The 16,849-nt window shown below is 36.2% G+C and overlaps 1 protein-coding gene and 1 non-coding gene across 2 annotated transcripts in view; one reads left to right on the forward strand and one right to left on the reverse strand.

The window, feature by feature from the left end:
* Positions 1-546: 546 nt before the first annotated feature.
* On the reverse strand, positions 547-618 carry TRNAC-ACA (transfer RNA cysteine (anticodon ACA)). The gene has a single exon. It is a non-coding gene; the product is annotated as a tRNA-Cys (tRNA).
* Positions 619-6,244: 5,626 nt separating this feature from the next.
* Pu (GTP cyclohydrolase punch) overlaps positions 6,245-16,849 on the forward strand; it is a 299,440-nt gene continuing 288,835 nt past the window's right edge. The window contains exon 1 of the mRNA XM_069834421.1: positions 6,245-6,356. Coding sequence (XP_069690522.1) covers positions 6,299-6,356 — 58 coding nt within the window. The 5' untranslated portion in view covers positions 6,245-6,298. The remainder of the gene's footprint in view (positions 6,357-16,849) is intronic.

Here is a 16,849-nt window from a genome sequence, read left to right on the forward strand (position 1 = left end):
GGAAGCCAGTAGTAGTGCACATTCAACAACAACAATTATTATTATTATTATTATTATTATTATTATTATTATTATTATTATTATTATATATGCGAAACATAATAATAAACACGAACATCTAATAATAACAATAATAAGTAATTAATTATAGTAATAATAGTTTAATTATGGTATAGTAAGCAAACAATATACAATATTGATTATGGTATTATTTGAAATAATAAAATAATACAATCCCTTGTAACTAATGGAGTCTTAAGCTTTCTAAAAATGTGTACAGTCATTATTATTATTATTATTATTATTATTATTATTATTATTATTATTATTATTATTATTTCAATGCCGCCAGGTTGTCATTTGACATTTCTAGTCTCTCCTGACAATGGCTATTTGTAACTCACTTTTGAGGTTGGGGCGCCTGGACTTATGCTGCCACGATGACGATGATGATAGTATGATTATAAATTGCCAGGAGAGATCTTAAATCTAAGCCTAACCTAATTTGCTATCACAGGAACATTCCCCTGTAAGGAAAAATTCCTTTGTTCTCACCGGGAATCGAACCCGGGACCTCATGAACTGTAGTCAGAAGCTCTGACCACTAACCCATAAGGCTGGTCTGTATAATTATTATTTACAGTACAATAATATTTGCATCTAAAAAAATGTTTTGTTTTATTTAACGACGCTCGCAACTGCAGAGGTTATATCAGCTTCGCCGGATGTGCCGGAATTTTGTCCCGCGGGAGTTCTTTTACATGCCAGTAAATCTACTGACATGAGCCTGTCGCATTTAAGCACACTTAAATGCCATTGACCTGGCCCGTGATCGAACCCGCAACCTTGGGAATAGAAGGCCAGCGCTATACCAACTCGCCAAACAGGTCGACTATATTTACATCTACAAGATATACTGCATAGAATACAAATTTATAGTGTGTGATATTCTATTAAACTACAGTACGTTCGTCGCTCGGCCGGACCGTTCCGCGTCGGTCTAGAACTGGGTGAAGATTGGCGCGCCTGCCTCCAGAGTAGCGCTGTAGCTATCACTGACGCGCCAGTCAGTCGAGTTGGATCTGTCGTGAGGGAAAGACGTCTGTGCGCGTGTTTTGAGTAAAATTGTGTTGTCTCGTGGTGATAAAGTGTCTATTAATAATGATTGAGTACACTTTAGAACAACGTATTTTCTTTATAATGCGTATGTGAAACATTCTTCTGCAAGTAGGTGTCGAAGAGAATTTGAACATCGGTTTGCAGGTGTTCGAATTCCTAGCAAGTCAACTATTCATGACCTCGTCAATAAAGTCAGACGTACAGGAACTTTTTTGAACAAGAAACGTATTCAACAACGCCGTGTACTGACAGAATAGAAGCTCGATGAAGTAGGGGCCCAATTAGAGCACTCACCCCGTAAATCACTGCGATGTTTAGCACAAGAGGTTAACATTTCCAAGACGTCAGCTTTTGTGGCAACGAAACTTCTGAAACTTAACCCGTAGTTCATGCTTTACAACCACAAGACTCTGTACGTAGGGTTAATTATTGCAATAGGTTTGTGCAATCCGTTCATAATCGCGACGTGGACCCAATTTTAACGTTGTTCATTGATGGAGCGTGGTTTCATCTTCACGGTCACGTTTCTACTCAGAACAATAGATACTGGGTTACCGAAAATCCCCATATTATTCATGAAGTTCCTCACCAAGCTGTAAAGGTTGGGGTTTTGGTGTACAGTCAGTGCGAGTAGAATTATCGGTCCCATATTCTTCGACACTACAGTTGATTCACACTTTTATGTAACTTCAATTTTTTTTATTTTTCTCCGCAACTAACAAGAAATGAACGATTGAGTGGCTGGTTTCAGCAGTATTTAGCTACAGCGCACACCGCTGCGAATTCTATGCATCAATTGCGAAGTGTGTTTGGTGACAGAATAATTAGTCGAGGATTATGGCCACCTCGTTCCCCTGACCTATCTCCATGCGATTTTTATTTATGGGGAACGTTAAAGAATAAAGTGTACGCATCAAATCCGCACACTTACAAGAATTGAAGGACAACATCACGAGAGAAATACAGGCAATCAATCAACATGAACTTTTGCGAGTGAACCAGAATTGTTTTCGGAGATATGGGGAATGTGTTCGAGTTGAAGGTCATCACTTTCAAAATCGTTTTGATGCAGGTAAGCCTAATGTTAGTAGAGTAGTTAGTGTTCCGTACCCTTGACTGCCGGTCGTTTACGTGTAACTCTGGCGGCAGGCGCGCCAATCTTCACCCAATCTAAGGCCGCCGCGAAACGGTCCGGCCGAGCTACGAACCCACTGTATTTTAAATCATGCAATAATCCACAATAAAATCCTATTGTTAGTATACTTCCTATTTATATTTGGTTGCAAAATAGTACTCTGTTATGGAAATTCGGTCGAGCGTATAAAACGCCATCTTCATTGCTTTTGCAACCGAGTTTAGTTTGTGAGGAGAAGCTAATCCATTTATTAATATCAATTCCACAAGGTACAGTATAGCATTTGGATTATTTGTAACGAGAAAGAAACACGGCCTCTGTGGGCATCTCTTCCTACAGAGAAATTAAAGTTTTTTTTTTTAGAGAATATGAATCTCTTGTATCTATTTCTCTAAAGTATTGTAACGACTTAGCTTACATTCTTTTCAAGTTACCTAATTCGTATGAGCCTTTAATTGCAAACACAGTACGAGGTACTTAATAAAGATTAATAAAGAGAAATATTCCCTTTTGTTCTATGTTTCACTAAAGCCCGCCGGGTTACGTGAATATCATAAAACACACTGTATGGATACCTTTAAGCACAGAAGTCTCGAATTGGAGTTGTAATGCATGTGTGTCGATATTTTGTCATTGCGATCTCTTAATTTGTACAGCGATAAGACGTCACGTCCCTTGCCTTACGGAGGGAGTATAGCAATGGGTTCAACAATCTCCCTGCAACTCACGTCCACTTAACATTCAGACGGGACCGAAAATCCGCTCCCATAAATTGACGGAGATATAAACGTATGGAATAATCGTCATTGGAGATATTATATTGTCTGAATAGTTTTTTTTCCAATCGACATCACGCTTTAAGTACGACAAATATTCAGCAACAAAATAAAGTCTGTTTTGATTACATCACTATTTGGTAAAATTGCTGCATCTGTGGGTCAAAAGCTAGCGCACTGGTCTTCCATCCTGGCGGCGCCGGTTCTATCTCCGGCCAAGTCGTAATGGAATTTATGATGGACAAAGCAAATGTTACAGAGGGTTTTTTTCTCGGGGTACTTTCCCCTCTGTCGTTTTACCAACACACTTCACCGTCTAATTTCATCTATCATTTGCAATAGTTAAAAATATTCATGGGCGAAGTCTTGGAGTATCGGTAGCAGGGCTTTCTGATGCCGATGAGAGCTTGGGGCTCCGGTCCCTGAGGCTCATCAGGTACTCGCCTAAGGATGGGGCTTGCAAGACGTAGGATGGCCCACCTGTCAGCATTGGATTCACGAATGCCACCCAGGCCACTTGTCGAACTTCCGACATTCATCGTAGATATTGTATTCATTTATTTATAGTGTTCCGCCCAAGGGCAGGTCTTTCACTGCTAACCGAGCATTCTCCAATCTTTTCTATTTCCAGTCTTCCGCATACGAACGATATATTTTAATGTTGTCTATCATCTGATATCTTCTTCTGCCCCGAACACTTCTCCCGTTCACTATTCCTTCCAGTACATCCTTTAGTATGCAGTTTCTTCTCACCGAGCGACTTAACCAATTCATTTTTCTCCTCCTGATCAGTTTCAGCATTATTCTTTCTTTTCTCACTCTTTCTAGCACAGCTTCGTTTCTTATTCTGTCAGTCCATTTCACAGGCTCCATTATTTTCCATCGTAAATATATAGGGTAAATTAGGATCTGTTGGACAGTCGGGCATTTTGGACACTTTCTACTTTAAAGTGTTACCTCGCCACTTGTGGGCACCATATTCTGCTAGAAGTCAATTACGGAAGTAGCCACGAGTGAGGATACTTCCGTAATTGACTTCTAGCAGAATATGGTGCCCACAAGTGACGAGGTAACACGTTAAAGTAGAAAGTGTCCAAAATGCCCGACTGTCCAACAGACCCTAATTCCCTATATATATATATTGATTCACGAGGATTTACCGTCACTTACGGAGCTTATTTCCGAAGACATTCTGAGCAAAAAATTTCACATAAACATGTGCCTTAATCTTAATATTTTCAGAGTTACACTACTTTGAAGTTGTTTGTAAAACACCATTATTCTTTAGTTTTAAGGGTAAAAGAATATGACAGATAAGGAATTAACTATTCATAGAGAATCATTTCTTTAATTAGCTAGTATTCTGAAGGTAAGAATGTGTTTTGAATTCCATAGTTCCTTCGTACAGTTTTCTTTTTTTCAATTTTTAACAACAGAATTACATTTTTGTTACGTATTTATCACAACAATTGTTACAAATCAAACCACTCTTGTAAATTCTTCAAGACTGTACATTAGGATGCATAATTAAATTGTAAAGAATGAAGTTCCTGAAGTAGTATGATTTATAACAATTTTAGTGATAAATGAGTAAGAATAATTTAATTTTTTGTTAAAAATTGAAAATCAAAATTTGTACAAAGCAATTACAACACATTTTTAGCTTCAGAATACTAGCCAATTAAAGAAATGATACTTCTAAATAGTTTATTCTCTATTTGTATTATTTTTTTACCCTTAAAATTAAAGAAAAATGATATTTTACTAAAAAATTCAAATTAGTGTAACTCTGAAAATATTGAGATTGGGACACACGTTTATATGACATTTTTTACTCAGAATGTCTTCGGAAATAAGCTCCGTAATTGTCGCTAAATCCTCGTGAATCACCCTGCGTGTATGTATGTGTGTATATATATATATATATATATATATATATATATATATATATATATATATATATATATATATATAATGGATCAATGAGCCACTGGCGTGGCTCAGTCGATTAAGGCGAATCCTCGGCTACATCTCGCCAAATACCATCTCGCTATCACCAATCTCATCGACGCTAAATAACACAGTAATTGATACAGCGTCGTTAAATAACCAACTAAAAAAAGTTGATCAATGGACCAATGTAAGCCTAAGTGCAGGATCCATTCCGTGTCCGGCCATTGAAAAGTCAAGCCAATTTTGTTTAATTTTAGTAAAAATGTTATATTCCACATAGCTACCTCACTCACGAATATTCTTGAATCTTAGGTACAAGCTCTGAACAAAATCCGCCCGTCTAATTGTTTAAATAAACCGTTGTAAAGAGGCCGAAAGGAGACCTGCTAGGAATTATATATATTATTTTATATATTATTTTAATGTACCGAAGTACATATAATAATTTCCATGCAGATGTTCTGCGTCATCATACGATGAAAGAGTAATGGAACGGAGAAAAATGCTCTCCGAAGAAATTTTTCTCCGTTCCATTACTCTTTCATCGACTGCTAGGAATTGGTTTCACATTAAAAACTCCTAACCCAGTTTTTCGTGCATCAAAATATATTATTTTTATTTGTTACAACTAGACAACAAGAAAGCTGGAAAGGTTAATTAATTATGATTGTGTCTCTTGAGCTATACGTATTCAGCGTCTGTCCATGTTGTAAGAACTAGGTAAAGCGCAGTTTAACGGTGAGAGAAAGCTAAATCACTCGCAGATTGTGGAACTTTGGTCTCGCTAATAGTCTCAATATTGACGTGTGAAGACACGGTGTTGTTCGATCCTACTTAAAGGGTGTTCTACGTCTGTCTGATGCATATTTGTAAAGGTGAGGGTAAATTCCGATAGAGTTGAAAATGCTCTTGATGAAGGAATATATATACAGAGAGAGAGGAGGGAAAGAGAGTCTTACAACAGTCACAAGATGTTAAAGTCATTTAGAGTATCGAATAACGCAAAAAATGTTGTCAAATTCACGATAGAATTCTCTGATTCTACGTCTTCGTTCGTAGAATGAGAAACTTATTTATGAACACCCTACTGTTATGGCACCTAGACCTTGAACAATTCCTCAATGATGGAGGGAGAGAGATAGTTAAACATTAGAAAAAGAAAAAGTAGTTTTATCATAATTACCAATTGCAGCACAGGCAGTGCTTGTGACGTCATGATGTCGTCACATTATTACTTAATAAAAAGGCTGTGTAACAGGGACGTTGTATTACTGTGTACCCGGCCCGAACTGTGCGTGTGTGTGTTAGAGACAGGATGAAGGAACACAAGAACGCCGGTCAGCAGAATGGAACAAAAAATGGCATCGAACAAGGTAGGAATCGACATATATCGATATCCCGTCGTATTACGTAAACTTGTTTGTTTCTATCCATGTATATTTCTTACTGTATTTCTACCTAGTTTTCTCTTTCGCTTTTTTATGTTTGTACTAAAGTAAAAAGATAAAGTTTAACATTGTCACCTTAAAATAAGTTGTTATTGGACTTCAGTATAAACTGTACAATACGGTTTGTCCAACAAACAGATGATATAATGTAATTTGAAAAAATGAGTTTCTATATACTTTTGTTGTACTATTATTGACTCTTTATTGCCAATTCAGGTATTATACGTTTTTCATATCATACAGTATGATTATCGAGCAAAAGTGTGTTTGGTATACATAGTATGCGTTTTGCAATCTTTAATTGGATGAAATTCTGCAGACAGAAAGTAAACCACACAGTTAAAAATGTGTTAACCATGTAACTTCATAACTTTGCAAACTTATGCAGAATTAGACTTATTTTATAATAATAAGATTTATTAAACACAATGTGTACATTGTAGACTTATTTTATAAGATCCTCATATGAAACTATGAAGACTAATTACTTGTTTTATTTCGTAATACAAAAGTAGCTCAACTACTTTTCTTTTTTCTCTCGGATCCATACAACCATATAATTTTATACCTTTGCAAACGTTCTGCAGAATTAGACTGAATTTATAAGAGCGTTTGATATGAAACTGTGTTATTTGGCGCAGAATTGATATGCCCAAAATTTGTTCTTACAAGATTATATGTGAAATTATATTACCGGTTGTTCTGTATGGTTGTGAAACTTGGACTCTCACTCTGAGAGAGGAACATAGGTTAAGGGTGTTTCAGAATAAGGTGCTTAGGAAAATATTTGGGGCTAAGAGGGATGAAGTTACAGGAGAATGGAGAAAGTTACACAACGCAGAACTGCACGCATTGTATTCTTCACCTGACATAATTAGGAACATTAAATCCAGACGTTTGCGATGGACAGGGCATGTAGCACGTATGGACGAATCCAGAAATGCATACAGAGTGTTAGTTGGGAGACCGGAGGGAAAAAGACCTTTGGGGAGGCCGAGACGTAGATGGGAGGATAATATTAAAATGGATTTGAGGGAGGTGGGATATGATGATAGAGACTGGATTAATCTTGCACAGGATAGGGACCGATGGCGGGCTTATGTGAGGGCGGCAATGAACCTTCGGGTTCCTTAAAAGCCATTTGTAAGTAAGTAAGTAAGATTATATGTGAAAGGAATCTTTTCTGTGACGTTGACTTAAATTTTAAATCTTGATCCAATGCAATCTCTGCATTATTTATAAATTGATGGAATTCAGATTGAAATATAAACTGATATAGGAAAACGACGTAGATATAATGTTATAAATAAAGCTAGAAATCTGCATTAATTCAGTTGTATAGTGGAGATAATATTAATCGTGTACCTATTTGGCTATAAATGATAATTAAAACTGGCGGTTTCCTACCCTGAACCTAGAAGTTGATGTTACGTGTACTACTGGTAACGAGGGGAAGGATCACAAACAATTTGTAGTTTCAAGAGTATTGTGCCGAAACAGACCAGTCAGAGCATAGTAGACAATGTCAGGCAACGCGACCATATGGACTACGAGCCAATAAGAATCTCACTTCATTTCATAACCAATTAACCCGAATCTGCTTGTGTATTGTCAGAACAACATGCAGGTTATGCCTAACTTAAAATCAATGTTTTGGATCCGATGCGGCCAACCCATTGATATTTCTGAATCATTCGAAATATATATTTGGTCGTAGTATGATACACATTTAATGGCATGGGTAAAAGGAATGTAATTTCTGTCAGTCAGTGAAATACTCAAATCTAATATCAATTTGTCACATATCACTCACATAAGAACTAGGATATAAATGTCACTATGTTACTACGACCATTATGACTAACATTACCACTACAACCAACACAAGACCAATACCTGCACAAACACCACGACTAATACCAAAACTCTCTACCGATGTGAAGTAACACTTAACATGCCTGACCGTAAAACGAGCGGACCTGGTTTCAAATTCTGGTTGGGGCAAGTTACCTGGCTGAGGTTTTTTCTGAGGTTTTCCTTCAACCCATTAAGAACAAATGCAGGTAACATTCGGCGCTAGACTCTTGACTCATTTCGCTGGTATCTCATGCAGACGCTAGATAACCATAGCAGTTGATAAAGCATCATAAAATAACCAATTACAAAAACACCAAAACTATAACCAGCACCACTTTTATCTTCAATGTATTGTTCCCAATTAAGAGCTTTTGCTCAAGGATTCTATGTCAAATAAATACTGATAATTTTGCAAAAACAAAAACCATAACCCCACTACTACTGCCACATATAAATTGGAGGTAGAAAAATTCAAATATCTTGGAGCAACAGTAACAAATATAAATGACACTCGGGAGGAAATTAAACGCAGAATGGGCGAATCCAGAAATGCATATAGAGTGTTAGTTGGGAGGCCGGAGGGAAAAAGACCTTTGGGGAGGCCGAGACGTAGATGGGAAGATGATATTAAAATGGATTTGAAGGAGGTAGGATATGTTGGTAGAGACTGGATTAATCTTGCTCAGGATAGGGACCAATGGCGGGCTTATGTGAGGGCGGCAATGAATCTCCGGGTTCTTTAAAAGCCAGTAAGTACCTAAGTGCTGCACGCATTGTATTCTTCACCTGACATAATTAGGAACATAAAATCCAGACGTTTGAGATGGGCAGGACATGTAGCACGTATGGGCGAATCCAGAAATGCATATAGAGTGTTAGTTGGGAGGCCGGAGGGAAAAAGACCTCTGGGGAGGCCGAGACGTAGGTGGGAAGATAATATTAAAATGGATTTGAGGGAGGTGGGATATGATGGTAGAGACTGGATTAATTTTGCTCGGGATAGGGACCAATGGCGGGCTTATGTGAGGGCGGCAATGAACCTCCGGGTTCCTTAAAAGCAAGTAAGTAAGTAAGTATGTAAGTAAGTAAGTAACTACTGCCACATATAACAATATTACCTCAGATAACAATATTAACTATACAAATACTACCACCAAAAATACTACTACTACTACTACTACTACTACTACTACTACTACTACTACTACTACTGCTGCTACTACTACTACTACTACTACTACTACTACTACTACTACTACTACTATAACCACAACCACCACCACCACCACCACCACTACTGTTATTATATCACTAACGTTACACTTATTACTTACTACTACTACTACTACTACTACTACTACTACTACTACTACTACTACCACCGCCAGTACTACAACTGTATACATTGTTGCACGATCTTCAATATATGGGAGGGTTAACCAACCGACCAACACTCCTATGTTTCATCCAATTTTGAAACTTTTAAATATAGGAGCTGTTTTAAAAACTCTCTCTGTCTGTGTTTAGAATAGATTGAAAAAGTTTTGTAGCAGTTGGTACCTTTTCATATTAACCCTTTCCCAGAATTTAAGTTTGTTGTTTCCTCAAAATATTAAATATTAATTTTGTTACGCCTATGTTTATCTGTTTTGAAGGAAGGAATATGGTTCTCTAAATACCTGTCATGGGCAAGCTCTTAATCTTTCCTCTTCTTTCCTGACAAAATGTAAATTTTACAGGAGAAGGAGAAAACCGAATAAAAACCATAAAAATAACTCAATAGTCTTGAAAAGTGGTGTATAGGCTATGAAATAGCTTAACTAATTTGTAACTAAATGAAAATGGATGATCATGGCCATAGACATTTGGCCATGTCACTTACGCGGTATTGGAACTCTGCCGTTAACTACATTTTGTTAGTTACCCGGTGTTGTGAGACAACTTTAGCAGCTTCAAGACACATGTTGACTAGCGTTTTCTTTACGTTAAAAGTGTCTTCTGGAAATATTATTCGTGCTCTTGTATCTGTTAATGTGTCATCTGAATTGTTGTCCTACCATCTGACTTGAGGTCAAGGTCGGTAGGCTGTGGGTTGAGTTAGCAATAGAACCTTATTTTATTTCAAGGAGTGCAGTTCGGTGGTTCCTTTGAACACCCATTTACAGATTTATTACTTTCTACACAACAGCTCTGACAATTCCATCCTGTCCCCTAATCCCAACATTGCACAGTTGTCACAATCCTGATGACCTTCGAAATTATGCAGTGAAACTGACGGGATTCTTGGAATTCGGAAACGATGCGGCAACTCTGCCTCCACGTGGATTTGACGGGCACCTGTCAATTCTTCTGAACGAGGGTTGTGATTGGTCACTAACAAGAGAAGACAAGATTTCCGTCATAGTAAGGAAGACATTTATTTATGACAACCAATTAGTAGGGGGCAGTAGAAGGTCTGTCGGCAAAGTCCTTTCTATGAAACTGCACTCCATGAAAAAAAATAAAGTATACGTTCCAGACAATAATTGCTGCATTCTTACAGTCAATCAAATGCTGAAACTATGGAAAAGGAAAAAAGAAGACACAGTTCAATGTTTATTGTAATAATAATAATAATAATAATAATAATAATAATAATAATAATAATGATAATAATGATAATGATAATAATAATAATGATAATCTGATAACAGGTAGGTATTTTCACACTACGTATTTGAATAGATAAATATAATTGTTACTAAAACGTTGCTGACAAATATAATTTTATAATAAAATGATGATTAATAATAATAATAATAATAATAATTATTATTATTATTATTATTATTATTACTAGCTGGCTACGGACTGGAAGGTACGGGGTTCGATCCCAGGTGGTGACAGGATTTTTTCTCGTTGCCAAACTTTCAGAACGGCCCCGAGGTTCACTCAGCCTCCTATAAAATTGAGTGCTGGGTCTTTCCCGGGGGTAAAAGGCGGTCAGAGCGTGGTGCCGACCACACCACCTCATTCTAGTGCCGAGGTCATGGAAAGCATGGGGCTCTACCTCCATGCCCCCCTAATGCCTTCATGGCATGTTACGGGGATACCTTTACCTTTTTTTTTACTACTACTATTGACAATGGACTTGATTTGCTAATAATGAACAGAAAATCATATAAAAATATAATAATGATGATAATAATTTTTCAGGCACAATATTCGTTAAACACAATAAAGAAATAATTATAGGCTTAAACTGGAATCGTAAAAAGTAATCCTTGACTAACCCTATTGTGGAATGCTATCATAAAAACAATGGCAGTCTCTTGGAATAACATTCTTCAATTGCTGCAGATGATTCCATTTTGACTCATTAATCTTCAGCCTATTATTGTACATTTTGGAAAAAGACATTCCTGGAGAGCTTCTTAGGGCGCCTAGGCATCTCTTGCAAGTCACCATTGAAATTGCACTTGAAGAGTATTATACTATCAGGGCAATACTGAATGACTCTTAAGTCAGTGACCGTAGTCATTTTTATTCCTCCCAGGTCGAATAGAGTCGTATCACCACAAATCTTCAGTCGCAAAGTTGGTGAAGAAGTTCTGAGTCAAATAATGGACTTCATAGGGGAATGGTTTCTTCTTAGCCTCTTTAGAAATCAAAGCGTACTGGCTAGGAAGTGTTATTTCACGCATTTTCAGTTCACATTCAATAGAACTATGGACGGAATCGCATTCCATTTGCGTATGTCTTTTTTCCAAACATTTCTGTGTTATTGTAACATCAGAATTAATGACTAATCTTAATAAGGCATTTGCCATTACTACGTTTCTATTCTGGTAATTACAACCATCAGAATACAGAATAACTGGGAGTAGACGATCTTTCAGTTGCTTGGTTAACGTAGGCTATCCTACACGCATGATGCAAAAGTTGACGCCACTAGATTCTGTCTCATAAAATTAGTAGCATACTGCTTCCTGAGTGGCTAGGTTGTACATTGTAAAATTATGCACAGCTAATTTTCTTTTATAATATATGGAACTAGCCTGCACAAATGGTGCCATCTTAACTGCTTGAAGATCCATTGTATAAACTATACACAACTTTTTCTGTCCATTTTCTTTGTCTTTATATTTTTCATTTCTTGGCAATTCTTTCCTTTCATTATGAGTTTTCCATTCTTCTTCTTTGATATTTCCGGCTTTATAGCTGCAGCAAACGTTACATTGAACCTTCTTGGGCCTAAAGAGACTGAGGTTAGACTCCTGGAACAAACTGTCGAAAGTATGTCGGCTTAGGTTACTGTCATCACATTTTTCTTTGTAAAGCTCATATAATTGTGACTGTGACTGCACAATCGATCCTAGATACAATTTTGTGGACGTTCGTCTACAATAATGTGACGGTAATTTAGGCAGGCTACTGAAGAAAGAAGTAAGAAATTCTTTCGAATACTCTTTTTTCTGTGATTTTTCACGAGGACATGTCTAATTTTTTACAGAAGGGACGCCATCAGTACCAATATCGCACAATCCATTCTTTAATTCCCAATGTACACGTAAACATCTTTTTTGTAAATCTGAATTTTTTTCTCATGTCATGAGATATCTTTGTTAATGTCCACAGGAGTTTCTCCCGTCTTGAATGCAGAACATAGCACAGATAGGATTTTGTTCTCGCTAAACTGACCGCCGCCGTCCGATTCATTTCTTTTCTTGTATATGTAGGTCTATATAATAATAAAATAATAAATATCCTATATTTCAGTGAATGAACTTGCAGTAAGATTCTGCGTGAATTCAGCTCAACAAATATTCAATTGACATTAGTGAAATAATTCTATTATATATACCTTTTTAAATAATTGAAACTGAACACTTCTTTAATCTTCTCAGAATATCACACACTGTTGACACAATTTTACAAGGCAGTAACGAGAACCAGCTTCCGTACTGAAGACGCAGACATAATATCTGTTGTCAGATACGCCGTATTTCCAACAGACTTCTCGTGACTTCAGATATGCGGTATTGTACCCCCTCCTTCGCACGCAGGCCATTCATGCAATCAAATTCCCGCGCTTGTCAATGCATCCAGATGACAGTGGAGGTACCATATGTGCAAAAAAACAGTTTTGACCAAAAATGTCAGTTAGGCGGTATTGTTTCTTAAGCGACGATACATCAAAATAAAAATATGGAATATACAATTTTGTTGTTAATTAAAGTTAATGATTCCTGTGAACCTTTTTGTTATTTTATGACATCATCAGACAATATAAAACAATGTTTAAACGTATAATATTTATAGAAATAGTAAAAACTACGACACTAATAATATAATGAGTTAAAACCTTATAACAGAACATAATATGCATTAAAAATGTGTACCATTACTAGAATGCTATGAATTATAATATTAAGTTGGGATTATTTCATAAAGTAGAGTGTCTAACGACTAGCGCGTCTGGCCGCGAAACCAGGTGGCCCGGGTTCGAATCCCGGTCAGGCCAAGTTACCTAGTTGAAGTTTTTTCCGGAGTTTTCTCTCAACCCAATATGAGCAAATACTGGTTAACTATCGGTGCTGGACTCCGGACTCATTTCACCGGCATTATCACTTTCATTTCATTGAGACGCTAAATAACCTGAGATGTTCATACAGTGTCGTAAAATAACCCACTAGAAAGTAAAAAAAAAAAAAAAAGTATGATCGTTTTGGGAGTTCTCGACAGTTTTAAGAAAAGTACCCATTACGAGCACAGTTGCTAGTGAAAAAAGTTCGAACTACAGGAGATCTGTGTTGATTGTATTTGTAATCTCTGTGTAAGTGAATCTCGTGACCTCAGGTTGTATTTTACGTTCACATAAAGCAATAAGCACAATAAATATGAGTTACACTTTTCTTTTCGATGAAATAAAATATACCATCTTTAGTTTATTGTACTTGACTGTATGTGCGTGATATTGGTAGATACACAAGTTATTGTATATACATTTTACACGTTAGTAAAAGCGCCAAAATGATTTCCCTCAAACGATTATCTTTGTTTCGGATGTGTTGTCATCTTTTGAATGAATGTGTAACTCGGGGAGATTTCGACATGTTTCGAGTTCTTCCTGATTTCGCTTTTGCTCCTTCTCAGATCTCAGATGACCTGGGGATCTGTCTCTATCAAACTTTTCATATATCTGTTCTTAGGAGAGTTCGCAATAATTCTTCATAGAACTTTTTAGTGCCACTTTATTCGTTTCTCTGTTTTTTTTTTCTCTGTGTGTCTGCCTGATTGTACTTAATTACTCACCTTCCATTGAACCAATCTTAATTAAATTGTATATTTTAATTTTCATTGGTAGAGGGCAAATATGAAAAGGCGTAACTCTCGATAAAAACATGGAAGATCAATTCGTACGACGTATCCTTCGCCTTGATTCTAAAGACTATGTGGATTAACAATTAATGACGTAAGAAAATTGGCATCCTGATGTACTGTATGATAACAGGTTTGAGTACGATCTGGTCCTAGCAGAACATTGATGTGAAATTTGCATTGAAGAAGACATTACCACTCCCCAAGAACATTACATACACCATCTGCACAAAGACATTTAGGCTTGCCTAATTCCTCACCTACTTATACTTCCTTTGAAGAACTGTCACCAGTTCCACTGCTAACGTTTTCATCTCGTGTCAAAAGAGTAAGAAAACTACAAGACTGAGACGTAATAACGTCTGAAAAGTATAGGAAACAGCTGAAGGAGACTAAGCAGCAAAAAGACGTTAGGCTTTCTCACAGAAGGAAGTAATCTAATGCTCTGTTGTGCCGCGTGTAATGACAATACTAGAGAACTTTGTGTTCAGTATGTTGTAAAATGCCAAAATTGGTTTCACGAGGCATGCGAGGAAAATGTCATCGAAGAAAAATTCACATATGACAAGCGTGAGTAAGAATATTATATAATATTTATATTTCAGAGGCAAAATTTGTGTTGTAAATTTTGGGTTTTAAAGTATTTTCTATGTTTGTCATACCTTGTCTAAATCTCCCCCATTATGGGAGAATTTGACACATACATAAAATTAGTATTTTTTTTTTTAAATACAAAGATATAAAAAGATCACATTGGCAGCATATACGTGATATGTACGGAAAACATGTCCATATATATTAGGAAAAAATTAGAATACAGTTTGCATAAATGGGTGCCAAAATTATTTTTTTTTCGAGATGTCCCTAAATTACTCTATATAGCCTATAATAAAATACAATCTATTTATACATTGACCAATTTTGATTTTGTGACATGTTATAATTGTGGTAATTTGAGATTATATATATATATATATATATATATATATATATATATATATATATGCATTGCATTTAAACAATGTAAATTATCTTGATATTATTACAATTTTTTAATACACAATGGTACTTAAACCATGGCGAATCTTAGTTACAATATCAAATTATTCAATATGTGTGTATCTAATGCCTACCCACTTCACTTGCGTGATTCGGGTTCCGCATATTGCGGATAGATGGCAGGACTGTGACCTATTTTCAATTTGTACAGCTATAAAAAAAAAGTGACCGCACTATAGAACAGCGAATATTTTCTAAGTCCACTTCGGATAAGGATGATGTTACATGATGCATGCGTTTATAGAAGCAGTTTCGAATCTAAGATGTTTAAGTAGGAGTCATTCAGATCTCGTAGAGCACGCTGCCACAGAACTAACTCGGTGGACAATTATTCAATGTAGGTTGCTATTAAGTGACCCATTAAACCAGACTTACTACGAAAGTCGTTGCATATTATTAGTTCGGTCTCCATATTGTTCAATATGTCGTATGTTGACTGTGTACGAAGTTCGTGCGTTAATATTTATTTAATTTGTAATAAATATATAGATCTATAGTTTTAGATCCTTGCAAGTTCTTTGTTTAGAATTGAGATTGATATTTTGTATATTTATACGCTCACATGAATCATTAACTTTAATTTAAGAACAAATGTAATAAAATGTATATTTATTGTTTTTAATATTAAATGCCAACTTGATAATTTATAGAGACTGAAAACTGTATTTTGATTTAATCAAGAGTAGACACATCCGAGCAACACTCCAATATGAATTGTAAAACGGTCTTCATTTTAATTTATGCGTCTCGCACGACATGAACTTGGTTTTTTGGTATATCCCTATTCTTGTACTCGTATCTCTATGAACAGTTTTATTGTATCATGGACTGTGCATCTGAGCATAACTTATTTATCACATTTCCGATTTGACGTACATTGCGTTCATCGTCGTTTAAGTCTACGGCTGAAGGCACAACTTCAGGTCACATTTATGAGAAGATACGATGAAACTATCCTATTTACACTCAAAACTCAATAACACAACATTAACTACACAAAATAGTTGTCTGGAAGAAATACTTAACCACATAGAACGACATTGATATCGTCGATGTTCCTGCAATAACGTCTATGTGCAAAATGTACAATTTTTCAGTAGGAGGAAAAAACGCATTTATTCATTCTATGGCAGCTGTACATA

This window comes from Periplaneta americana, chromosome 9 (assembly GCF_040183065.1).
Source record: "Periplaneta americana isolate PAMFEO1 chromosome 9, P.americana_PAMFEO1_priV1, whole genome shotgun sequence".
Taxonomy (NCBI): Eukaryota; Metazoa; Arthropoda; class Insecta; order Blattodea; family Blattidae; genus Periplaneta; species Periplaneta americana.